The sequence below is a fragment of the Stegastes partitus genome, unplaced genomic scaffold (assembly GCF_000690725.1).
Source record: "Stegastes partitus isolate 25-593 unplaced genomic scaffold, Stegastes_partitus-1.0.2 Scaffold341, whole genome shotgun sequence".
NCBI classification, from domain to species: domain Eukaryota; kingdom Metazoa; phylum Chordata; class Actinopteri; family Pomacentridae; genus Stegastes; species Stegastes partitus.
In genome coordinates this window covers 123,499-150,405 of record NW_007578072.1, presented here as the reverse complement: position 1 = coordinate 150,405, position 26,907 = coordinate 123,499, and the positions used below count along the sequence as shown (strand labels likewise).

Sequence of the window (26,907 nt, the reverse complement as noted above, 5' to 3'; positions counted from 1 at the left end):
TCAGGTTATCTTGAGATGTATCTTGACAGAGGTTAGGAACCACAGCTTTCAAAGACAGGCTTCAGATTATATTTGTGCCCATGCAGGGAAGTATGAGCTACCGGTGAGAGCTCGGTGTTGGCTATCCTGTCAACTTGCATGAAGTAAGCAAATATCCACGGTGTTGGAGTCGGCTCTCTTGTCAGCCTGTATTACTTCCGAACTATTTGTGTGGATGGTTGTCTTTTGTGTATACGTAGATTCTGTGCGGCTCAGGTGTTTACAGGTGAGTGTTGCAGATTTTTTTTTCTGTCCATCTTTGTAAGAAACTGTGTCGTCTCAGTTTGCTCTTTCTTTCTCATCTCTCACCTGTCAGTTTGTTTGATGCCTAAGTGTTTGTGACAATAAGTATGCAGCCTATTCCAGGTGTTAAAGGGTCCCGTATAGTCGAAATCCATTTTCATCGTGTCTTGTGGTTGTTATGAACTTGGGGTTGTGAAGTAAAAGCTGTTACGATGTGAAGACATTTATATTCTGCCATTCCTCTCAACGAGATAGCCTCCTCGCTTTACAAGCCAGTAAGAATTTTACTCAGCTGCTATGTTCCAACATCTTCTAGCTCAAGCTCTGTATAATCCTGAACCCTCACTTCCTGCTGCTTGCAAGGTGAGCCATTCAGAATGAGCAGCTGCCTCTCAGTCCACCAGGTTTATTTGCTCTCCATAGCTGCTTCTGCTAACTCTGAAAAGCCTCAGCCAAGAGCAAAGCTCACCAAATGTTCTGCTGCTGGCTGTAAGAGTCTCCGTGCACTCCCAGCATTGGAGGAACTGAAGATCAAGTGGATTACTCTTGATTATCAATGGAAATTTCACAACTCCAATAGGAGGAAAGTCCTTATTGTGAGAACATTGTTTGGCCAACGTTATCAGTAGCTGTGGTCATATGCTCACAGGTCAGAGCTGTGTGTTGTTGAGGAACATTCATAGATGGTGGAAACCCTAAGACTGATTCTAAACTACTTTACATGGACTGGATGTGGGTTGATGTGTTTCCCTCGTTGTGCTCTAGTCACGCTTCGTGTTTACATCTGTTTTCTTTTCTCCTGCTCTCTTGTGCAAATACGCTGCAGTCTGATACAGTTGAAATTGCAATAAAGCTATTTTTTTTTCTGTTTCTGTTGTCAGACAACAGAATGAATATGACATAGTGACTGAAAGGCAGCGCGTTGAGGCTGATAAAACCAGACGACAGAGCCATGTCCAAGCTGCAGCTCTGTCATCGTATGACAGTTCACCGTACACATGAGTTGAATACAATGTTTGGGAAGTGATTCTGTCGATAGTTCCACATAAAAACATCGCTCAGAGAGAAATGTATGAACAATAGACAGTCCTGGTCTCACACATAGTGTTTCACTCTGTGTTGTTGGTCACAGAGACAGAGAGTCTCCTTCCTGTAGGAGGCGTGAACAGCAGCAGCTCATTTGCATTTGATGCCACAGACACTCATGTTTAGAACAATGTTAAAACTAGGGGTCATCCATCATCCATCTGTTATCTCTACACCACTTAATCCCAGCTGACTCAGGGTGAAGGCAGAGGACACCCTGGACAGGTCACCAGTCTATCACAGGGCTACACTTAGAGACAGACAACCAAGCACACTCACATTCACACCTACGGACAATTTAGAATCACCAATTAACCTCAACATTTTTTTGGGAGGAAGCCAGAGAACCCGGAGAGAACCCACGCTGCACGGGGAGAACATGGAGACTCCATGCAGAAAGATCCTGAGTGTTCTCACCAGGATGCGACCTTCTAGCTGCGAGGCGGCGGTGCTAACCACCTCACCACCCTGCAGCCCAGTGGTTGTACAGTCACAGTAAAATTAAGCATCTTTGTAAAGCTGGAAAATCGAGAGAAATGGATGTTCATCTTCATCCTGTTCATCATTATTCGTCTTTTTTTGTTCCCTTTCTTTTCTTTTTCGTAATTCCAGAACGTCCACAGGTACTGTAACCTGATTGGCCGCTGCTGAGTGGCTGACAGTGGGCGTGTTAGCAAAACCAACCAATGGGGAAATGAGCGGCCTCTCCCGCCTGAGGCTGTGGTGACCAATGGGAGAAGGGCTCGCTCTGTTGTTGTTGTTTACATTAATTAGTTGAAAATTATTAAAAATTATTTTTCAGTGCAATACTGTCAAACTTATGTCCCATCCTATAACTACAGTGTATGTTTCGGTATTGTTTATTCTCTCTATTATCTTTGTCCCCCCTTTACTTCAGGACACCTCTGACTGTTCAAACTCTCATCACTTGCATTACGAGCAAAATGGCTCATAGTTTACATACGTCTCTCTTTTCGTTGTACCTAAATGCCTCATTCTCTGTTGATCAGCTACTGCTTGATTTGTTAACTTCTGGGGGTTTTTTTTGCTACCCTGGCAGCTGTTACATGGCTGTCTTTACTCTTTCCCAGCACTTTTTTTTTTCCTTCACATGCAAGCACATAAACACAATTTGCGCTCTCTGTACAGTACATAACGTTACATTGTTCTTTTGAGTGCCAAACTGGTCACTGAGCATCCACTTCTGATTATTGCACAAACAATAACTCAAGAGGCCATTAACACTTAGAACCGTGCTGCTACTCTGGCTTTGGACGCTCATCATGTACACACACACACACTCGCTGTTCAGAAGCCAAATCTTTACACTCAATCTTCCCCGACTATAATTATCCGGTCCAAAATGCAACGTAAAGAGTGATTACAGCAGCACATTCAACAGTAGGTTAACAATAATAGTACATTTTAAAGCTGAATTGCAGATCTGAAGAACAAAGCACTGAATATCAAATGAAGATATGTTCAATGTGTATATCAAAAACAGAGTTAAAAACAAAGGGAACAAGTGTGCAGGAATGATTTCTACAATATGATAAAACCAGTGCAGATGGTGGTGCAATACAGTGTTATGGTGAAAGATAGGAACTATTTCCTAAACTGTGCTTTATGACAGCGGAGCCGAATGAGTCTGTTAGAAAATGAGCTCTGCCGTCTCCGTGTCATGGCGAAGTTGGGATTGATCGTCGGCGATAGAGAGCAGTTTGTTCGGTGACCTCCTGCTTCTAGCCGACTCAAAGCATCTCCAGGTTTTGACCAATAATAGCTGCAGCCTTAGCGAATGAGTTTATTGATCCCGCGGGCATCTCTGGCACCGACGCTGCTTCCCCCAGCAGACCGCAGCACAGGAAGATGGCAGCCGCAACCACAGACTGGTAGAAGATCTCGTTTGATATATGTGTAGTGTTACCTCCAGGGCATTGTCCTTCTTGATGCATTACCATATCTTTACAGAATGCCTCATGGTCAATGTTTTCAGAGGGAATTGCTGTGGAGGTTACACTCGCTGAGCTATATCTCCTCTTTTATGATGATAAAATGCGCCGGCTTCTGTGCTGTGGTTTTACGGCAGACTTTTTCTTGAGTTTTATATGCGAGCACAGCCTCACGACCTTTGTGCCCCTGCTGATATTTACTACATTAATACCTGCTTTGTTTGTGCTTTTTTAAGTCTCTAATGCATCATGATGTGGAAAAATACGTTACAGACACGGTATACAGAGCAAACCCACATGTCTCGTTCAGCGCTGATCTGTCAGTCTTCATTCTGTCTGACTGTGAAAACATGACGTTGGACAGCAAAGGTCAGACAGAAATCCGGGATAGAGCAGGACTGCTTGGATAACAATATTGCAGAGGCAACAGCATGCTTAATAATTTAGATGCACTTCTTGTTAACAGATTCTCTCAGTCTCTCTATTGATTCTGGCAGTCGCTTGAACTATGTTGTAGGCTTGTAAAGCTTTTGCTGCACTGTTCATTCGTTGCATCATGGATATCTTGAATTGATTAGCCGAAGTCGCTCATCTGGCAGTTTTTGTTTCTTTTTTCATGCCTGGTGAGTTTACTTTAAACGTGTGAGAGCACAAATACCCGTGGCACTGACTCGCACAGTCGTCCAGTGAGCTTATTATCTCATCTAAAAAGTAAGATGGATACTGAGAAGTCACTGCCTTTTTTTTTATTGGTTTGGTATCTCATCCTCAAGGTCTAATGTGCTCTTCACTTCATAAAGATCAATGGGAATGCGAGGCCTATTAAAATGCCCTTCTCTCCTGTGGATTTTAATATTCAAATGTTTTTATTATGTCTTAAAACATTTATGCATTTTTTCACCCTGCATTTCGCCTACTTTTTATAGAAAGTGGTTAAATGGAGTATGCGAACTTCCCCTTTTTTCAGATGGGCCATCATTCCTTCTGTCCAGCAGCTATGTGTAAGAAAAGTGCTCAATTTCCTGTTATATAGAAATTAAATGTCTTGCTCAAAGTGATGAGAAAACAACAGTGTAAGCTTGGACTCCAGAGAGAATCTCATGGCTGTGAACCATGCCAAAAAGGACCAAATGTAGTTCCGTGTCTATGACCTTGTTACACATGAACACTGGGGGGAGAACTGCAAGTCCAAAATGAAGGAATAAGTGTTGCTGGGGCGTGCTTACTGGGATGGCAAGCTGGATCAAATTCCGGATACACTTTGGCAAGCCTGCCCTTAGACATCCTCATGGACTACTGAGCTGTTCATTTTAAACAGTGCGAAGTTACAAAAGATTGATTTGTTCCTTTTTTTTTTTTTTTTTAACCCACCCCATAAACACCTGCCAAAGACACCAGTGAAACGTGTGTCAGTGAACAAAGCCACTAAGACCATCAGTCCAGTATGCAGTGCAGTTAAAGTCGCTCCAAAGCTTCGTCCAGCTGGATCATTTATACATTTATACTCCCTCTTTGCCTGCTTTCTTTGTTTTTCCTGCCTGTTGTGCATCATTTGAGCCCTTTTGTCCAAACTGCTGAAGTGCAACATCCAATATTCTGTTTCAGAGTTGAGCTCCGAGAACCTGCGCACCTGCTTTCAGATTGTAAACGCCTACATATACTTGTCTGCCACAGAATTCCTGCAGGTGAGAGAGATGCACGCATGCACTGTTGATGCAAAATTTGCATATGTTTCATTAAATTTGTGCGTGTTAATGTGTTTGTTTTCCTTCTCTTTTTGCAGAACTATGCAGAATCGTTGTGTCGATCCTTCTGTGAACTCCTGAAAGACATCACGAACGAGGGACAGGTCCAAGTGCTCAAGGTACTGTCACTTCTGTCTTCTCACCTCACAGTCAGGTCAAGTTTTTTATTTTTCTTTTCTTGTCCGCTGTCCAATATTCAATATCACACATGGTTGTGTCTCTGTCACACTTTTCTCTGGGCTCATTTTTCATTCTCGCTTCTGAAGTTCCACCACAGCGAGCGGATGTTTGTTTTATCTACGTGGCGAGCTGAAGAGCAGCTGCGCTGGAAGTGGCATAATATGCAGTATATGCAGACAAACAAACATACAGACGACAAACAAACAGACTGTGCTGCTACTGACACCGCATTATAATGCAAGAGGAGTCTTGATATATTCTCTACTAATCAATTATTTGAAAAGTGTTGCATAGTGCACCACGAGCCATTAATTGCACGTTTCATGTCCGTCTGCTGACCGGAAATCTTTGAATCTGACGAGAAACGAACAAGAGTTTGTAACAGAAATTAAATTAATCACAGCTTTCTAAGACTGTTATTTAGAAGGTTGTTTCTGTTCAGCATATGGGTTTTATTACAGTTTTGCATCAGACCATACAATGACACCAAAACTGCTCTGTACTTTTTGTATATTATCCATCCATTATCTATACACCGCTTAATCCTCAGTAGGGTCGCGGAAGGCTGGAGTCTATCCCAGCTGACTCAGGGTGAAGGCAGGGGACACCCTGGACAGGTCGCCAGTCCATCAGAGGGCTACACTTAGCGACAGACAACCAAGCACACTCACATTCACACCTACGGACAATTTAGAATCACCAGTTAACCTCAGCATGTTTTTGGACTGTGTGGGAGGAAGCCGGAGAACCTGGAGAGAACCCACGCTGCACGGGGAGAACATGGAGACTCCACGGAGAAAGATCTCAGGTGTTTTCATCGGGATGCAAACTGATGACCTTGTTGCTGTGAGGCAACGGCGCTACCAACTGCACCACCTTGCAGCCCTATTGTATATTATTACAACGTAAAATCCAGCTTCTGTATCTCAGCAGCTTCTGTCTTTACAGGACAGTTGACTTCGGTAGTCCCCGTGTTGTTGCTGTTGTTGGGCAATTTATTTCATTTTAAAACAGATGAAATCAGCCAACACACTATGGAAGGTATTATGTTCATGTAATTGTTCTGTCAGTTGGAGCTTTAGGTCACAAGTTAAGATTGGCAGATCCATTTGGTTTTGAATTAGAGTTAAACATGCTGAGGCTTTAACTCGACAAGACCTCTAAAGGTGCCAAGTGCTATATGTCACACAACCATTAGCAGCACATCCTTCAAGTCCCGAACTTTGAGCACCTCTATGCGTCAGACTTTTTAAACATATTCTCCAAACCCCAGCCATTGGTTCACAGTTTGTATCTCCTCGGATCACCCAGTCATGTGTCTGTAGCAATTTGCCCCTTGTCAAAGGAACAGGCAGGTATCTACAACTGCTCACTTCTTCTGAACCTATTAGGTTCACTACAAGAGCCAAGTCCATCTAACATATCGTGGGCTTTGACGTGACCTGCTGCTCCGAAATGAGTGTTTTTGCTTAACCTGTGAGATTGTTTCTGCTCACTGGTGTCAGTGTGCACACGTCCATTTGCATGTGCTGCTCTCACCAGTATAGCCATGCACACCGACCATAAGACTGCAGAGCTTTAGGTAGTAAAGCTCGATGCCGTTACTGCTCACCTCCTGCTCGTTCTTTGAGGAATAGAGGACTGGTAGACAAAAGGCTCGTCAACACAGGCACCATGGATATACAGCAGCTCACCACACGTGGGCACCCTGAGAACAGAGGGATTTGAGTAATCAGCATGCGTTTCTTTTGAAAAGTTCCACTGCTCTGGTTGTTTGCAACAGAAAGCGCACCCAACAGTTATCTGCTCCTGACCGAGCACCTGGCTTTAAAATCTTCGTTCTCTGTCTCTCTCTCTCTCTCTGTCAACCAGCAGACTCTGCAGAACCGACATATTCTTTTGTTCTTTTTAATCTATTTCCCTAATAAATGTGAGACTTGGTTATCCAGTCTTGTATCCTCCTTCATGTTGCTGTAACACTGTGTTTTGGGTATCAGTGAAAATGTTCCACGATCACAGCATGATTTATTCTGTTTTAATCACGGGAGGTCTAATGACGATTAAATGATACCCTAATGCTTGGTATCCAGTCGTTTCAGATAAGACGTCTTTTCTGTTAACTTGACATGTAGGCAGACACACTACAAGGTGATTATTGATATGTTAAGGCAGGGAATTGGCAGTAATTTGAGGTTTCTGAACTACCTTTAATAACTTTTCAGTTACTTTTCAGAAAAGCAAAGCAAGTACACGTTTAACCATCATATGGCTATCTGTTTTAGGCTTTACTTTTCATTAAAAACTTCCAACTAAGTATTTTGACTGCACTTGAAATGTGAAATTTAGACATCACTTTAATTTCATTCACTGCAAACTTGATTATTAAAGTCGCTGATGTCAGCATGTTTCTGTGTTGTCACATCTGCCTAATGAGTTCAATCAGCTCCTCTGTACACAGCACATCCTAAAAATTGTCAACGTCCAGAGTTTTGTTTAGTTCGTTAGCGTCGAAACAGCAACAGAGAATTACCTTTCCCTGAGAGGGACGCTGATGCCTTCTTTGTTGCTTTAGGGCTTAGCTTTTGTTGCTGCACTTAAGCTGACTTATGAGTTCAAGGTTTCTTTATTATTTCAGTACCTGACAGAGAGCTCATTCAAATTTCTTGGGGAAACTAAAACGACTCACCTTGTCTGCCACGTTTTGTAGGGCAGACCATTAATAAAAGAAACAGATTTCCTGTACTGTGTTAGAATTGCCTACTGCTGCATTTTTACCTCCTTATGTCCTAGCAAACTTGACTCTCTTTACATCATCTTGTGATTGACCCCTTCTTGCCCCCTTTCTGGCTCCCCCCTGGGTCCTTCCTATCTGCTCGTCCTCGCTACTGTGCCTCGTCTGAGTGTTGTCCCTCATCCTTCCTCTACCTGTGTCTCTGCAGGTGGTAGAGATAGCTTTAAAGGTCAGTCCCATACTGGGAGCCCACATGTTTCAGCCCCTGCTGCCAGCTGTCTTCAGAGGCATTGTGGACGGCGAGGTGAGTTTTACTTTTACATCTTGTACAGATCTGCACTGAGATTATATAAAAGGACAAACCTGTAAAGACACGATGTATTAACTGCAAAATCTGTTTCCCTCCACCATCTTTACAAGAGAACGTCCCTGCAAATTCTTCCAGTTTGTCCTTTTCTGTCACATAAAATTAATTCTTGCGGCTACTATTAAGTGACATTTATCGATCAATCAGCCCAGTTAAAGGTTATGGGCTTCCCTTCCTGGATTCTGCTGTGTCAGTGGGGCCCATCTTCATTCCTCTTGTCAAAGTCAATGACCTGTGCTCTATGTGAAAGCTTTCTATGCATGGTTATGTTTCTCCATCTGCACGTGTAATTATGTGTGTGATGTATAGAGATACCCCGTGGTGATGTCCACCTACCTTGGCATCATGGGTCGCGTCCTGCTCCAGAACTCCAGTTTCTTCTCGTCTTTGCTCACCCAAATGGCTTCTGAGTGCAGCCAGGAGGTGAGGCTCGATGTCCGCCCTTCATTTCTGTCTTCTCAGCACAGTGTCGCTGAACGTCTGCGAGAGACATAACCGCAAAGTGCCTGTTAAAAGGGAGTCATTCTGAACGAGGCTGAAAGTAATGAGCCAAGGAATTGCAAATGGTAACATTTTCAAAGCCCTAAAATTAAAGTTGTCCTCCTGCACTGTGAAACTCTGACACGGTTGCTATTGTCTAAGAGAAAAAATGACTGTGCTTGATTTTGAGATTGGCCTTTATCTGAAAACTTGCCTCTTTAACTTGTCTTCTATCAAGTAGTGCTAGTAGAACTGTTCACTTAAAACATTAAACTAAATTATCAATTTCCACTGTAGTGTGTGGTCAAAAACTGTTTGTGTCCTTCTTTTTTTGACCTCTTTCTTCAGTGTATTGCTCCTCCATAATAACCCTTGTGCTCTCCTCCCTCCTGTCCGTCCCTCTTCCTCCGTCCTCCTCTCTCCTCCTCAGATGGACCAGCTGTTGGGCAGCGTGATAGAGATGTGGGTCGACCGCATGGACAACATCACTCAGCCCGAGAGGAGGAAGCTGTCGTCGCTGGCTCTCCTCTCCCTCCTACCGTCTGACAACAGGTAAGAAACACACTTAGCAGTCATTTATGTGCAGATGGAGCTTTGAGCTGGTTGAAAAGTGGATAGCACAGCAGGCATTAGGGCACATAACGGGGAAAGTGAAGAGACATGCTTAATTTATGCAGCTCTTGTTTATTGTTGGAGATGAACTTGGTGAAATTATCCCTCTCTGGATGTTTTGCATGTCATAATGTGCTGCACAAAAACAACAGCTTAACTTGTGTCTCCTTTACGCTGCATAAGTCTCAATTAAACATCAGCTGTGCAGCATAAATGCAGATGCTCATGTACAAATTGCACACAGGCCTACGCAGGCTGCTGGGTTTCCAGACATGCTTTATCTAGAGCTTATTGGAACTTGACTGTGATGTCAGAGAGAAAACTTTATGCCGTTCTCACACCAACATGGGTTTATTTTTTTCTCCAACTTACCGTCTGTCTTTCTGGACTTGATGCCACAGATTATAGTAAGCAGTCTGAATATTATTTAGGATCTAAAAGACACAGAAAAGAATCCCTCTTACATCAAAACATTATGTTACAGGCGGCGTAACTAATACTCACTTTGGAGTGCTGTAGGTCCACTCTGAGGTTAAGTATTGTGTCTAAGTGGGACTCGTGCATTGCAGTGGCTCTGCATGGACATCTGTGGTGCACCAGGAAGAGCAGCGGTGTGCTGGAAGTTTATTAAACCTTTACCTGAGCGGCACCAAATCACTGTTGACCGCTGTTTTGATGGACATAAACTAATTAGGGGCTGCAAGGTGGCTCAGTGGGTAGCGCCGTTGCTTTGCAGGTAGGAGGTTGTCGGTTCGCAACCCCGTTAGGACGCCCCGGGATCTTTCTGTGTGGAGTTTGCATGTTCCCGTGCAGCATGGGTTCTCTGGCTACCTCCCACAGTCCAAAAACATGTTGAGGTTAATTGGTGATTCTAAATTGTCCTTAGGCGTGAATTGTCCGTAGACTGGTGACCTGTCCAGGTGTCCCCTACCTTCAACCTGAATCAGCTGGGATAGACTCCAGCCTCCCACGGCCCTAGTGAGGATTAAGCAGTGTGTAGATGATGGATGGATAAACTAATTAGCCTACTTGTGTTTCAGAGTTACAGCCTTTAAAATCACCCACCTAATATTTTGTTGGTGACCCTTTTGCCACCAGAGCAGCTCTGACCTGTCAGAACATGAACACAGGACCGCTGGCGTGGTGTTTCTAATTGGAGCTTTGGCACTAGATCGTTTGGGGCCTTCATGAATTGGGATATCTTGCAGGTGCTCAGTCGAATTGAGGTTTGTGTAGTTTGACTACCGGCTCAATGGCTTTGGACTTTTTCTAGTGTTGTGGAGGGACACATTTTCCTTATTGGGGAGACTTCTGCTGTCTTTAAGTTGCTATCGGGGGGAGTTGCTTGGTCTGGAACAATGTTTAGGTGGAGGGTGATGTGTAAAAAGAAATATCCACATGAATGCCAAGACATTGCAGTGTAACGAGATGATCAATATTATTCACTTCGTCTGTCAGCGGTTTTAGTATTGCTGTGTATGCTGTAAGGGAGCCCAAGCAGCAACTATCACAGCTTGACGCTGAAGCCTATAAGTCCTTTGCTTACCATCAAGAGTTTTTATCATTTCATTTTCTCCGTTAAACTTCTCTTGAAGTAGTTCAAAGGAGTCACTCTGGGGTTTAATGATCAACTTTTCTTGTGATGTCCCATCTGACTGCGCGGTGATGCATGTTTATAATCGAGATTTTGGGAAGCTCGGTATTGCGCAATCCAGATATGATAATCATAGTCATAGACAGGCATGAAATCCTTTGTTACGCCCCCATCCTTGGTCCACAACAGCAATTTAATATGACAGCCTTGGCTGGTTAAGTGCTGCATGACCAATCAACTTCCTCACATACAACCACAACTAAAATCGGAAGAAGTCCATATCGTGTCCACAGCTGCCCTTAATATTATCTAATGGTTTCTGTTCTATAAGTGGCAGCAAATTATCTCACTTCAGGTTTGACATTGTGGGTGCCCTGAATCATATTTGACCGTTATTGCAACTCATTTACAAAGCTAATTGTTTTTACAGTTTTAAAATAATTTCCAATATTAAAAACATAAGCAGTCACAGTAAAAACAAAAAAAAAAGTGCATTTCAGCAAAGCTTTTCTAGCAATTATTTGGCACCACACATTAGTTGTTGTGTCCAGTTGAGTGGAGATAATAGCTTGTTAGAGAACACTCCAGCCATAATATGTGATTAAACGGCTCTGCCTGATAAATGTGGCCTATCACTTGATATATTCCATCATTGTTAACAAACGCTGTTTTGCAATTATTAGTTTTAGGGTTTTTTTTCTTCATTAGAATAAATGCCGTTATCTGGAAAAATGACAAACCTCTGTGCAATGAGAAAATAAATGAGGACTCGTCAAGTTAATGACAGAACAATTACATATGTTGTCAGTTTGGACTCCGCAGTGTTGATTGGAATGGTGTAAATTGTTGTCATAAAATTATTCATAGAGAAATGACAGATCCGCCCTTGTGTGTTTCTGAGTTTGTCCCTGGTTGCGACGATGGTTCATTTTAAATTCTACGACAGTGATGCTCTTGGCATTTGCATAGAAAATTAGCTGATTTGCAACATTAAATATCTTAATTTTTTTTTTAAAACTTTGATGTCTTGAAGAGAACATTTAAACCAGTATTATACACTTAGTTTGTACGCCACGACGCACCACTAAGAATAGGCTTTGAGGCATGAAGTGAAATGGCACCGCTAGAGGGCTGAGAAACAGCTGCAGGCCTGTGATAAACTGGTTAGAAATGTCATATTTGGGGGGCAAAAAAAAAAAAGGTTTTTGTGAGAGTTCTGCTTCACTTGGTTAGTCGATAGACAATTTGTCAAAGAAGCGCTGAAATTAGATGGTAGCTTTCTTTCTGTTGCTTCCGTCTTTGATCGCTGCTTGTGAGTAAGGGTCCTAGAACATTTCATCGCATATTCAACGCGCGCAGCCGTGAGGTGTTTTTCACGGAAGATTGCTTTAGTCATCAGAACCCCTTGTGTTTTTTTTCCCTCCGACCCAGTTCATCAACGCTGACAGTTTGCTCTTCAGTGGGCACAGCTTCTGTTAAGAAATGCCAATACTCCACAAGAACAAGGGCCTTCATGAATCAATATGCGCATCTTCTGTTGTTTGGATCTGCTGAACTCACATTTTATTGATCAGAACATAAGATGTCACCTTAGCTGCGATAAAGATGTGATTGGTTGTGATATTTAATTCAGGCATATGAGCTGCTTTGCTATTTTTCTAGAACTGTGGGAGCAGGAATGTAAGTTACAACAAATAAAATGTCACATAGCCCAGAAAGATTAGGCAATACTTGCATATATGCATGGATGCATCTAAGTAGATTATTGCTAGTAAATCAAATGCATCTCCAATTTGCAAGAGTGCAGTTTTGTTGCCTTTAATTGTTGTTTTTATCTGCTTATATATTGCATTTTTAAAGGTAAATGGGTATCTAATTCAGTTTCGTCATTAGAATATGCTCCATTCGCAACATATGCAGCTTTAATTTATTCAGAATGCATTTTAAAGACAGAAATAACCATGAAGAAGTTAAGGAGGCGGTATTATACCATAATAGCGCCGCTTCTCTGTGGAGAAAAGAGAGACACAGTTGATTCTGACGAGGACTTAGTTTGCTGCGAGTCGATTTTCTTCGCATGCAGCCTGTCAGCTTTCAGATCATGTTTCCACTTAACAGGGATTTGAATGACAGGCACGGAGCGGCGGCACTCGTCAGCCATTAGAAAGTAATCACTGGAGAGGTGTTGGGATGGATAGAATTAGAATTGACAGACATGTTTAAATGTGTGATAAGGGATCTTTAGTACAAAGCCTGCATCCAGTTGTTGCTATGGCTGCCAATTTAAGACTATTATTAGGGACCGCGGGGCCGAGGTGCTCGGCGATGTCTTTTATACTCCCAGGATATTAGTAGTGAAATGTTACCGAGCGAAGGGAACAAGTGTTTAAAACTCACCTCAGGCAATTTTTTTTTTATCGTCTTTTCAAGTCATTCGAAATTGTCCACAGTATGAAATTACATATCTTATTCTTTCCTACTGCTACTTATATACAGGGACTACACCATGCGTATATAAGGGTTGGTGTTGGTTGGAAAAAACGCTAATTTTCTCATATACCAGTGTAGAAAATAGGATTGTTGTTCAATTTCTTATGTTGATGAGATGAAGTTTCACAGCTTTCAGTCTTGATGGCAGTGTTTACTCTATTAGCGAAGACACAGATGAACCACGACATTACCACTCGCAGACGAAGCAAATAGTGTTGATTATCTCATCTGGTACGTGTCACAGTCTGAAAGACAAAAGCCACAACTTTAATATCGCTGACGGTTGAAGTGAAAAACACTGATTATCTCCGTGGCACCTGTCAAGAGGTTGGAGAACGTGGCAGCAGTCAGTCCTTGAAGTTTGGAAACAGGAGTCTAAGGATTTTAGTGACAGGGGCCGATTGTTATGGCGAGACAACTGGGTCAGCGCTTCTCCAAAGCGGCGGCTCTTGTGGGGTTTTACAGGTATGAGGTGATTAATACCCAACAAAAGTGGTCCAAGGAAGGACAACCGGCAACGGGATGATGAGCACTCAAGGCTCAATGTGGCATGTGTGGAACCAAGACCTGCCTGTGTGATCCAATCCCACATGAGAGTCGCTAAAGATCTACAAAACCTCAATGCTAGTTATGATAGAACGGCGTCAGAACACACGGGCTGTTGAGGCTTGCGTATGGAGTTGCGTAGATTCAGGCTGGTCTGATTGCCCTCATAAAATAGGCTCGTGGGCAGCAGAATTGGACCAATGGAAAAAGATCTGAATCATGTTTTTTTCTTGTGGGCAGCCAGGTGTTTGCGTATCATTTAGCAGGAAAGAGATGGCAGCAGGATGTTCTACTGGGAAACGCAAGTCCTTAGAAGCTGTGTGAAGCTCTAGGAAATGTTCTGCTGGGAAACTTTAGGTCCTAGCATTCATCTATGTGTTATTTTAACACACAGCATTTCATTGGCAGTTGCCTTTTTTCAGCAGGACATTGCACCTTGTCACTCTGCAAAAAGTATTCAGGAATGATTCGAGGAAAATGAAAAAGATCTTAAGATGCTAACCTTCGCTTCAGATGACCCAGGTCTTAATCCGATTGAACATTTGTGGGATGTGCTGGAAATACAAATCCAATTAATGGAGGCCCCACTTGGTGATTTAGGGATTTGCTTCTAACATCTTGGCACCAGCTGCCACAGTCAAGACCTCCCCTTTCAGAGGTCCTGTGTCCACGCCCCGATGGGTCGGAGCAGTTTTGGTGACTTGAGAGAGACCGACGCAGCATTAGGTGGGTAGTTTCAACTTTGATGTATTAATCGGTAAAAGTCGTCGGGAGATACGCTGGAACAAGCCCGATCCATTGCCGCTTTTACCCTCTGAGGTTTTATCGGGTCAAAGCTGTTTTGACGGCGTGCAAAGGTCATGGAGTGGTCAGGATGCTTGGGCTTATCACTGTGTATCAGTGGAGTAAGTCGAAAAGAATTCCACTCACACACACAAATGAGAGGCAGGTCTCTGGCTGCATATGTGTCTGCCATGCCCTGTCTTTCATTCTTATTTCCATGTTTTGCCAGACTTCATGCTCAGTGAACTTAAGCAGCATTGCCTGGGGTCTACCTAGCCAAGTACTTGAACTGACAGACCCTTTGATGCATCAGTGCCCATACCCACACATGCTCACTCTTTGTGTTCTTTTCCCTCCCTGCTTTTTTATTTCTATTGACATGGGAAAACCCACTTTCTTTCCACTGCTTTCAAAGAATGACTCAAATAATTCATCAATGACTGCTGCTTGTCTCCAAGCTTGGGTGGTGGGTGTTGCGAGCCAGCATATTTTAAAGATCTCAGGTTCTGCCAGCCGGCAAGCCTCAGCTCTGCAGTGCCTCCTCTCTGGAAGAATCACCATAGTGGATATAATAAAACATTTGAAACTCTGCCCACAACGCTGTGTGCTAAGACAATAAGCCTCATCAATTTTTATTTTTCACGCCTCATCGTGTGTGCTTCGAGACAGTAAAACTGCCTTTTACAGCTGGAAAATCCCCCCGACGTGATTGAATAGTGCGATAGGAGCATGTTTTTGTAGGATCAGAAATGTTTTCAATGCATTATTGTTTGGACTTTTTTTTTGATTACACTCTCTCTGTTTTTGAACTCGTTAGGTAGCTAGCTAAATGCACCTGAATAGAAAAATGGATGGTAATTCCAGCCAAGTGAAATGGTGGGGGTGAGGTGCATTAAAAAAAAACTCATCTTAATGTGTGTGCTGTCTTGTGAGTTGATTGATTGCCTTTTCTCTGGGTAGCCATATGTTTTTTTGACAGCTACTTCATCACTTTGCGGCCAGAGTATAACCTGGATCCTGCTCTCTGTTGTGATGTTACACATAATTTGACCATTTTGCTTCTCTGGACCGTCTCTCTCTCTCATTCAAACACATTCAACACACTGTTGTTAAATGAATGATCTCATGAGTTGTGTGATCTGTGTGTGTGTGTGTGTGTTCCCAGTGTGATCCAGGACAAGTTCTGCGGCATCATAAACATCTGCGTCGAGGCGCTGCATGACGTCATGACGGAAGATCCAGAAACGGGCACCTTTAAAGAGTAAGTGTTTCTGCTTTTCTTTCTTTCTTTCTTTCTTTCTTTCTTTCTTTCTTTCTTTCTTTCTTTCTTTCTTTCTTTCTTTCTTTCTTTCCAACCGAAGAGACAAAAGGAAAAAACAAGTTAATACTCGTTAGTCATACACTTCAAACCTTCCAGTCGTTTTTTTTCACAATTGAATGAAGATTTTAATTTTGACTAAATTCATGTGTGATGACTAAAGATGCGTGAAAGCACTTGAAGCAGCACAAGTGCAGATGTGTTGCTGGAGCTTACATTCATTTCAATAAAAAACAATCCCTTCAACCATGCCAGTGTGCCGAAGGAGGCTGTTAGACGGCGCATATTTTTATAAGCTTTATTAAATCAGGTAATCTTGTCGAGATTGAGATCTCTCTTGCGCGGGAGACCTGAGAACAAGACGCATCAATCATCATCCTCCCACCCTGCACTCAGCAGCACACAGACGCAGCACAAATAGGAGTCTGCCGATTCGCGTCAAAACTTTTCCCTGTGGAACGGTCCGGAAAAGCAGCTCGCAATGGAATGAGATACTGACCGTAACCCCATTTCAACTCCGTGCCTCCTCTGCCTCGCCGCTGTCTCCTCCGGCTCTGTGTCCCAGCAGCATGATGCTCATTTCTCAGTAGATGTTAACTGACGTGTAGACATACTTTCCCTTGCTGTCAAAAAATGCCCAGAACCCTCCTAAGATGTGACAGTGTGAAATGAACTGAGAAGCTGTTTAGAAAGGTTACCGCGAGTGTTTCTTTATTTGCCAGTGATGTGTTGAATTGTTTTGGTTCCCCGTTGTGCTTCGTAATGGACAAGACATATTTGTGGATGCGCATTTCCTCTGAGTTTTATTCACTGTTTGCAAATGCAATCAAGTGAGACAGACAGCAGTGAGTCTTGTAATCTTCCTGCCTTTATTTAGGAATTATGTAAACTTTCTCTTTATTCCTCCGCCATAAGTGGTTTAGAGTTGTCGCTGTGTGGTGTGGAATAAGAATGAAAGTCTTTATTACTGTAAATTTAATAAAATATTATGCCAAATGGCAAGCTGATTCAGCATGGTGCTCTACTTGTCCCTTGGTATCTGTAAAGTCAAGTTTGAATGTCTTTTTTTGTTACTGTACCGAACCGGACAGGACCGATATGTAAATTAAGATGACTAAAAATAAGAAAGAAAAAAGCTGCAATTTAGCAAAGTTTAAACTGAAGGAAGGTAAGGAGGAAGTAAAAATGTGGCCATATGATCGTTTTTTTTCAACCGAGCATTAAAAGCACTCAATTGCCACGAGCAGTTATTTGTTTATTTATTTGTGGTGGAAACACGTTGAGACCGCAAAATTGACATATCATCTTTTCAGCGATATCTGTAGCCACAGTTGGTTATTTACATATTCAGCTCTGGAGCAACATTATCATTCATTAGGAGTTGGGTTTTCTTGCGGCTTGATATTCATTCTCTCTATTATCTCATTTCTATCCCCACGTCCCAGGGGAAATATATGGCTCTTTCACTGCTAAATGCTCCACTATGTCCACTTGCTAGTCACTAACTGTGTCTGATTGTCCTTTGGTGCTAAAAAGGAAGTGTACAGTTGATTTTTACAGGGTTTTTTTTGTTTGTTTTTTCATTGAAATAAGTGCAAAAAGTATTGCTATGAGAGCAATGAGGCCGAACCAAAACTGCAAAGCTGTACGGTGAACTTATGCTCTCGAGAAATGTTCATAAAGCAAATTTGTTTGATAATTTTCTGGAAATTCATCACAATAAGCAACACATTGTGTTCACACATTATTAATACATTATTATACAAGTATTGAATATGGCAGCTGTAAACACGTCCACATCCCAGAAGAGAAAGTTTAGATTGCTGGCTTTATTACCTGTAGGGACTGGGGGGTAAAGCTGGAAAGTTAATCACAATAAAATGTTTTATCAGATAATAGTTTACTTTGAAATGTTCCATTTCTCAAGGTATACATGTAGCTTTATGAAAAACACATATAAATAATTACACTCAAATTATAACAAATAAGTATGGGGGACTGATCTCAGCTTTATACATTTTAAATATAAAATCAAGTAAATAAGGTGCACAAAGGATGACCAGGGCAGAGCTACCACACCATGGAAAGATTTTGAGTGGTTAGCCAAGTCTGGGCATCCATCCATTCGTCCATCCATCCATCCATCCATCATCTATACACTGCTTAGTCCTCACTAGGCTACACTTAGAGACAGACAACCAAGCACACTCACATTCACACCTACGAACAATTTAGAATCACCAATTAACCTCAACATGTTTTTGGACTGTGGGAGGAAGCTGGAGAACCTGGAGAGAACCCACGCTGCACGGGGAGAACATGCAACCTCAGAAAGATCCCGGGTGTCCTCACCAGGACATGAACCGGCGACCTTGCTGCGAGGCAGCAGTGCTAATCACCGCAACACCTTGCAGCTCCATGTCCGTGTATCAGTAAATGAAAGCCTTGCATTGGCCTCTGTGCACACCCCCTGAGCAAGCTGCTGGGAGTGTGTTACTTAGGGGGAGGTGGTTGGGGAGTCATGGTTTTTCTAGACCACAAAGCCCAGCTTGCAGGTGAGAGTCAGCCACAGCCTCTACCATGGAAGGTCTGCAGGTTTACACCAGAGTGAGAAAAGGTCCATGTGGCAGTAGACTAGCATACCAAAGGAGACCTGAGCTGAGCAATGGAGGGTGAAGGGCCTCCAATATTAGGGGATGTGATTAGCTGTTCTAAGCCGTGAGCAGAGCTTTGTTTAGAGTTTGTTCATGCAACTGAAATTAGTGTTTTTTTTATGTACTTTTATGAATCAGATGCATTTAACTGAAACTATCGAACGTTGTATCCGCCAGCTTTCTGTTTGCCTTTATTCATGTGTCTATGGCAGATACATTCTGCTGTTGTTTCATGGCCAGTGCCTAATTTCTTGAAAATATTACCTGTTTGCTCACAAGTTCATTAAGTTTCACGACTTTCAGTACATTTAATTAGAGTTTAGGCCGAATTTAATTACAATCTGATCACGACTTATCCGTTGCTACATTTCAAAGTCATGAAAGGTGACATTCAGGACCCCCCCCCCCTTACCTTATCTCTACTCACCATAAGGATTAAATAACAAGGACAAAGGAAATAAAAGACCATACACAGACTTTATACCGAGCACAAAGGTTTCACTTGTAATTGTCTCTGCATGCAGATGAACCAATATGAATAGCAGGCAGGAGCTTTGTTTAAAAAAGTGCCAGAGGGTTCAGCCTTTTCTGCGTGCCTGTGTGTGCACACGCTGCCTGTTCTGAAATTGTCTCCTACTGTGCAGGTTTACGTGCGGTTATTAATATTGAGTCGAATATTATTGTGTTTGCAGCTGCATGCTGATGAGCCATTTTGAGGAGCCCAAGCTAAGTGATGATGAGGAGCCACCAACTGAGCAGGACAAGAGGAAGAAACTGGTGAGTCAAACACGCCGTTTGTACACACAAACACACACAGTACAGATCTAATTTTGCAATCAGTGAAACATTTATTCTCTTGTTCCATTTGTGATTTAAAAAAAAAAAAAGCTCCACTGATGCATCGTTCGTTTTACGTCCTATTTATTTAATCAGGTCTGTCTCTCCGTCCTCTGATTGCAAAAATTATTTAAACTCTTCTGATGTCCTTTATGCTATAATAACACCTATACAAAATGAAAGCACAGAATCACAGAGAGATTTTTTTTCTCCAGTAATTAAAGAGCAAAGTGGTCACTTCATGTTCTCAAGCAGGATTTCAGTCACCACCCAGCTTCAATAGCTGCCACCGCTTTTCATATAGAGTGCCATATAATCACTTTAATGCACAGTTCCTGGCTGCAAGCAGAGAAGCTTCCTGCTAGCACTTTAAAAGGAGCATCAGTGTTTGCGAGTACCCATATATGGCCCCTAGGTGGGGGATGCACACCTATTAAACACTACAGTGATGCATGCATGTATGTATGAGCAGGGATTCTGTACAAGCAGCTTAGAAACTGTCACACTCCTTCACATTTTTAAAACATTGTTTAATTACATTGTTGGAGTCAATGTTTGTATGTCCCCATTCAAATGAGCGCTGGGGCAAAATTACATTTCTATACAAATACGATATAATTGGAGTTTGACTGAAGAGCTGTATTTATTTTCTGGTGTGACTTTGTGTGACTTTTCTTTGTGTGTGTGAGTGTGTGCATTTCCTGGGCGGCATCCCAGTGCACTTATCACCTCAGCCCAGACCCTGACTTTTTTGCTCCAGGGAATAGAGGAGAGGAGACTTAAAGTCGCACCTCTCTCTGCTTCTTAATGCGTATTGGTCGGTGTGCTGGGAGACTTGCATGAATGCGTGTGTGCCAGTGTCGGGTGTGTGCCCACATGGGATGGTTTTCAGTTTGAGGAGAAAGTTAATGAGAACGGAGAGCCGTGACATTTTTTGAACATTTATTGACTCCGGTTTGGCTTTCTCGTGACTTTTCTCCTTGGCAGGTGTCGTCATAACTTTGTAATGTGTGCATGAGGATCTGTATGTTTGTGCTCATCTGAAAGCACTAGTGGGCCACAGAGGATGTTGTTTGTTGTTGCGCTCTCTAATAATACATAGTCGCTGCAGTCGGTCTTGTTTGTGCCTCTCTCTGATAAATATATTCAAACAGTGGACAGACAATGCAATGTCTGTGAGGAATTAATACAATATGTACTATGAGCTAAAAATTTAAAGCCATCACTTCCACATTGGTTATTTATGTCTAAGCTGTACTCGGTGGCATGTAGTTCGCTTTTCGAGGCTGCCATGTATGTCCACCACTGACTGTATACAAATGATGGACATAGTCACTGTGATGCCACCCATCGGCTTGTGGAATGCAATTTCGAAGACTAAAGTTTGGAATTTAGGGCTGCAAGGTGGAGCAGGGGTTAGCACTGTTGCCTCGCAGCAAGAAGGTCGCCGGTTCGCATCCTGGTGAGGGCACCCAAGGTCTTTCTGCGTGGAGTTTGCATGTTTTCCAAAAACATGTTGAGGTTAATTGGTGATTCTAAATTGTCCGTAGGTGTGAATGTGAGTGTGCTTGGTTGTCTGTCTCTAAGTGTAGCCCTGTGATAGACTGGTGACCTGTCCAGGTGAACCTGCCTTCACCCTGAGTCAGCTGGGATAGACTCCAGCCCCCCGAGACCCTAGTGATGATTAAGCGGTGTATAGATAATGGATGGATGTTTGGAATTTGGCTGTTGCCGTTTGGTCTTTTAAAACCAACCGGTGGCTGGTAAATTACAAGATAGCTGCACCATGATGCATGTACTACTTAATCGTCTGTTTTACTTTAAATAGAACTGTAATTTACTAAATGAACGCCATCCTGTTTTGAGACTGAGACCATAAACTCATTAGGAAAGTGCTTGCTAAGGTGGCAAATCAAGTGAGAAGTAATTTTCTCATCGACAAACTTCTTTTCTAGACGAGTCAGCTCCTGGTTGCAATTAGAAACAATGCAGTTTTAAGTCACTTGTGCACTGCCTTCACTTTTCAGAGCCACATTCACCTTTTCTATACGGTCTTCGATGTCCACTACCCGCAGGGTGCGGTGTAGGGGTCTGATGCATTGCCAGTCAGGCAGCACTTGAAAACTGGCACTTGAGATGTGAAATGTCACCTCTCTGGGGGTGAAGATGCTTGAGAAAGTGGAGGTGGTGAAGCAATACCAAATAAATTCAGTTCAACTCACCCCTATACACAGAAATGGTCTTAGAACTGATGTCCAGGACGGATCCTGGACTTCTTCTCAGAGCAGGTATACGGATAGGCACATTTCCCCAAACTGAGTCCAACTGAGTTAGAATTTTCTCTTCTATATGTAGTGCATATGAATATTAAAAGTATGCTGTGAAGTACTGCCTTACCAGCTGAAATTCAATGAATACTAAAGTTACTCTGAGCAAGAGAGAGCCAATATTATGCTTAATCGAGTTACACCGATACATAGGCTTCTCAATATATAGGCCAATATCGCCCTATTGCAGCGACATCAGCGTGCATGTCACCCGATAAGTTACAGGAAACTACAGTAAAAACAGAGATTGGTTTACGGTTATTTGGCATTGCCACTGACCACCACAGAGTTCAACAAGTTCTTCTCAAGTTGTGAAATGGCTGTATCTCAGTCCCAGGGGATTCAAACGATTTTTTTAAAAACATAGTTCGTTAAACGGCCATCACGGCTGCTCATACTTTATCTCCATAGTGTGCTACGTTAGCGCCAACAGCAGGGACACTATAGCTGCTGCACACCTGGATAAAAACACTTTATGCAGAAGATAGGGTCCGAAAATCCTACTTTTGCATCTCATTAAACATTATTACAAGTTATGCACCAAACCACATTCTAAATGCCAACTGAAAGTGTGATAAATACAGCATTCAGATATCCAGTTATGACTTCTCATGTCTCTAGTCAGACACTACTGCAGTGTGACTGCATTCTAATCACATTAGATATGTAGGGGGAGCAGCGTAATCCACCACAACTCCGATTATTGTTCATCAAGGTGACCAATTAACCAATGTTTTGAGCAACTATGTGTTTGCTGGATCATATCATTTTATTCAACAGTGGCGCTTTGGAGCTTATGTCCAGGATCATGTGATACTTTACCTTTATTTATTCATATATGTTAAATATGTTGCCATTGTGTGATAATTTATTTTATATAGCGGAAAGATTCTAGACAACACTGTACCCATCTTTGCCACCTTTCTCTTGCCGGCTGGTGTTTCCCCCTCTTTCCTCTTTGCCATTCATCTCTTCATATCTTAAGTCTCATCTGCCTGTAGCTAAAAGTTTTATGATTGTGGTTTTTTTTTTTTGCCTTGCTGAATTAGATTTCGCTGCTTCCTTGCAGGCAATTCTACATTAAAGTTAAATAGAGTGAGTACAGTGAGAAAGGAGAAATTACCTTGATCACTGGTCCTCGCATCGCACACACCGCTCTACAGCTGGTATTGTAGCTCTTTTCTTTCTGATGTTGTCGGACTGTACTTTGGATTTTTTTCAACGTCCAGTTCGACCTTGTTTGGTTATTACATTGTCTGGCTTTCCCCACGAGACCCCGTGCTACATAATTTGCTTTTAAGATGCTTTTATGTGATTACACTGGAGCTCGCGACCGTGCGGTAAACCACAAGCACGGATGTTTCCAGGGCAAAGCTCTTTAAAGGCTGTGACATCCAGCTCCAACACACTAAGAAATAAAGTCAGTTACATTTTAATGTACTTTTAAATAAGTCTAAACATATGTTATTTCAAAACTGATGCACAAGTCTTAGGAATTTATTTAGATTGTAATTTTAAAGTAAAATCGGTTGTCTGCAGAAAATTGGACATTTTAGCTCAAATTTGAGACCGTCAACAAGTGTCAAAAGCTTTATTTGATTGAATATATATACACCTGACAGTACAAATTGACAATTGTATTTATTGATGACATGTTTGTAACAATTTCTAGTTTAGGTTGAGAACCAGTAAATGAAACTTTTGGCAACTATGTCCACAATAATGGTGAAAGTCCTTATCTTTTACATATGTGCCATGTCTATTTTGTGGGTTTTTTAAAAAATTATTTTTAATATATATGCTAGAAGACATATTATTGGCAAAGGTCATTGCCATGGCTCAGCATTTCCAACCTGAAAACTACAGTGTTCCAATGATAGTCTCAAAAAACATGGATTCAGACAGACAGTCAGGGTTTCATATCGAACGAAACTTAGGAACCAATCCCATCAGCTTGCCAGGTGGGGCTTTCCACATCATTATTTTATTATTATTATTTTTTTAGAATCGGTTAACGGTTCATACATGTATGGCTGAATTACTCCGATTGCGCATTTTGTCGTTGTGTAGTGTGGAGTAGTTTTACGGTGTTTAAGCAAAGTCTTTGGTTAGCTCGTGTGTTGAACTACAGGGTGCGGTAGAGAGGTGGGAGGAGATAGAAGTGGAGGTGCACTTTATTGAGGAAGCAAGACTTACAGCTAAACCCTTTTTCAGGCATGAGGGGATTATTTTCATAGGAGAAGCCTTCCACTGTAAATATGTAATTCTGTTACATGCAGGTGAGTTTTTAGGGGTTTAATCAGTGACTGGAGACGGACTATAACGCTCATAAATGACCCTTGAATTATGCTTGATTTCTCCGTCCCAGCATACTTGTGTAATTACATTAGGGAGTGGGGGAGCCGTCAGTGTAACACTGTGAGACTTCAACCATTTCCACACTACTTCTTGTGGTTGGTATTACTGTTTGCGGCACCCCAGCGTTCTACACTTTGGCTGAAATGCTGCTAACTGACTTTGGATTAGCCTGATGGGTGAATGGGTTTGTTTTGTGTTTTTTTAAAGGGTTGCTACCACAAATGTTTGCCTGTCTTGAATGAAACTTGTACTACTCTACTTGCAAATACATATAATGGATCTGTACCTGATACATTCACATCAGCAGTGACATTTCTTCACATTACACACTCAGAGCCACACAAATAAAAGTAGTAAAGAAAAAAAGTTGGAGGCCTGTGTATTCCTCGGATGCAGTTCTTCTGACAGAATCCCCTCCATCCCACAAGCAAAGGCACAGAACTCAGTTTGGCGTCAGTCCTGGGGAAACTCTCAGTGGTCCGAGGAAGCAACCAGGCAGCAGCAGCAGAGGTGAAATATCCTCGTCAGGCAGTGCAGTCCTCTCTGCTCTGCAATGCCGCCCAGCTTGCACAGACACTGGCCCAAACATTTGCCCCAATCAACTGAGATTAAGTGAGGAAGTGTACGGTATTGTCTATAACTTGTGTGTTTTTCTGGTTGCTTAAACATACATTGATCTCAGTGTTTGTCTTGCTCTCGGCCCTCCTGCTGTCTCCACCGTTCTTTCCCTCCTTGTTTCTGTTCCTCCTGCCAATTATTGCAGGTAGATCTGACCGACCACCCGGGGATGCAAACAACTTACTGCAAATGTTGCTTTCATGTCGATTTGGGAGGCTATTGAATCGTCCAGGTCTGAGGATGAGGGGGAGGGGTGATAGGTGAATCTTCTTAATGATTCCTACAGTGTATTTCTGTCACACTCATATGAGTAAACAGCAATAAGCAAAGAAGTTCTGCTCAGCTGTCAGGACCTGTTGACAGGACCTCACCTTATGTCACATAGTTGTTTACTTTAGTCTCGCTAGCTGGACCGTGCCTCGTCTGTGAACGCGCCACTTTCTCCCTGCACTGGCAAGCAACAAGATCGCATTGTTCTTCCTTTTGGCTCACTAGTTTACACTGTTTGGGCTTTAAAGATCATTAACTCTGTTGGTTATGCCTTGTTAGGTAATGTTATTGTACTCCAGGTCATGGGGTGCAGCTTCATGTTGTTTACGGAGTCATGGCTGAACGACCTCGCTCTGGACTCACTCGTAACTTTTTTTCACCTGGTCAGAGCGGACCGAAGCTGGAGAGAGAGTGGTAAGAAGAAAGGCGGGGAACTCGCCATGTATATGAATGAGAGATGGAGTAATTAAAGAGCAGCGCTGCACCAAAGATGTTGAACTGCTGGCGGTTGGTTTGCAGCCGTTTTTACCTGCCGAGGGGGTTTTCGCACGTCCTGGCGGTTGAAGTTTACATCCCCTCGTCGGCTGATGCTGCTGCGGCCTGTGAACTCATCCTTAGTTCAGTGTCCCAGCTGCAAACATCACACCCTCAGTCTCTGATCGTCATCTCAGGAGACTTTAATCATACCTACCACTCTCCCCACATTCAGCCAGCATGTGGACTGCCCAACCAGAGACGGTGGGGCCTTGGACCTGCTGTGGGATGCATATCACTTAATTATTGTTATTTTCTTGTACTTTCTATATTTTTGGATGCTGCTGTGGCGTGTACATTTCCCCCAATGGGGGATCAATAATTCATTCATATTCTATTCAGAGCAGCATCTCTTGTGCTGGATTTCCACTTGTTAAACAGCCTTGATGGATGCCATTTGTTTAGTTGGCTGTACCAGTGAAGTTTGGGGATTTAACCTTGTGCAACTGAAAATTCCATTGGTTTTCCTTTGATTGGTAGTCACAGCATTGTTTTCAGAAGAGCTACCTCAGTGCTCATTTGAACAAGTGGGACTCATTTTACAAAACAACAAGTGGACATGTAGTGCTTCGACAAAATCTTTTTAGATAAGTTGCTCGTCATGCCATTTCGGAGAAGCATTCGACTCTGCTCTTGCCTTTTTTTTTTTTCTAAATGACAGTGATTGAGGAAAGTGATGCATCTCTTGTGCACGTTAGAAGGGCAGTAGGAAGCGCTGATGGCTAAAGTTATTGAGATGAAATCAGTCAAGCACAAATTTCAACTGCTTGACATTTTCAAAAAAAGGACGCTCTAGATGCACTCATTTAATTACAACAGCAGGGGCGTGCGAGGCCTTTTGACACACAGTGGGGCAGACGTCCACGAACAGCGAGTGACCACAATCATAACTATTATGATAAAAAAGTTAATTTACATCTTTTTGTCTCCTGCGGATCTGAATATATTAAACAACAAATCGTGTTTATTTAAGCATATAGCAGAGGCATTTGTCACATGCTTGTATGATGTTATCCTATTTTTTTTTTTGTGTTTTTCACCATGCATGTGTTCGCATCCCCGCCACCAGTACTGGGCAGTCGAACTAAAGCTACGGGCTTCATTGTGTGTGTCTCCTCTATCAAAACTCAACTATTTGTGCTT

General features: G+C 42.5%; 1 protein-coding gene across 1 annotated transcript in view; it reads left to right on the top strand.

The window, feature by feature from the left end:
- ipo11 (importin 11) overlaps positions 1–26,907 on the top strand; it is a 158,539-nt gene that overhangs the window by 98,715 nt on the left and 32,917 nt on the right. Inside the window, exons 23-29 of the mRNA XM_008284047.1 lie at positions 4,926–5,005; positions 5,104–5,184; positions 8,185–8,280; positions 8,653–8,766; positions 9,254–9,375; positions 16,014–16,109; positions 19,513–19,597. Of these exons, the coding sequence (XP_008282269.1) occupies positions 4,926–5,005; positions 5,104–5,184; positions 8,185–8,280; positions 8,653–8,766; positions 9,254–9,375; positions 16,014–16,109; positions 19,513–19,597 (674 nt within the window). The remainder of the gene's footprint in view (positions 1–4,925; positions 5,006–5,103; positions 5,185–8,184; positions 8,281–8,652; positions 8,767–9,253; positions 9,376–16,013; positions 16,110–19,512; positions 19,598–26,907) is intronic.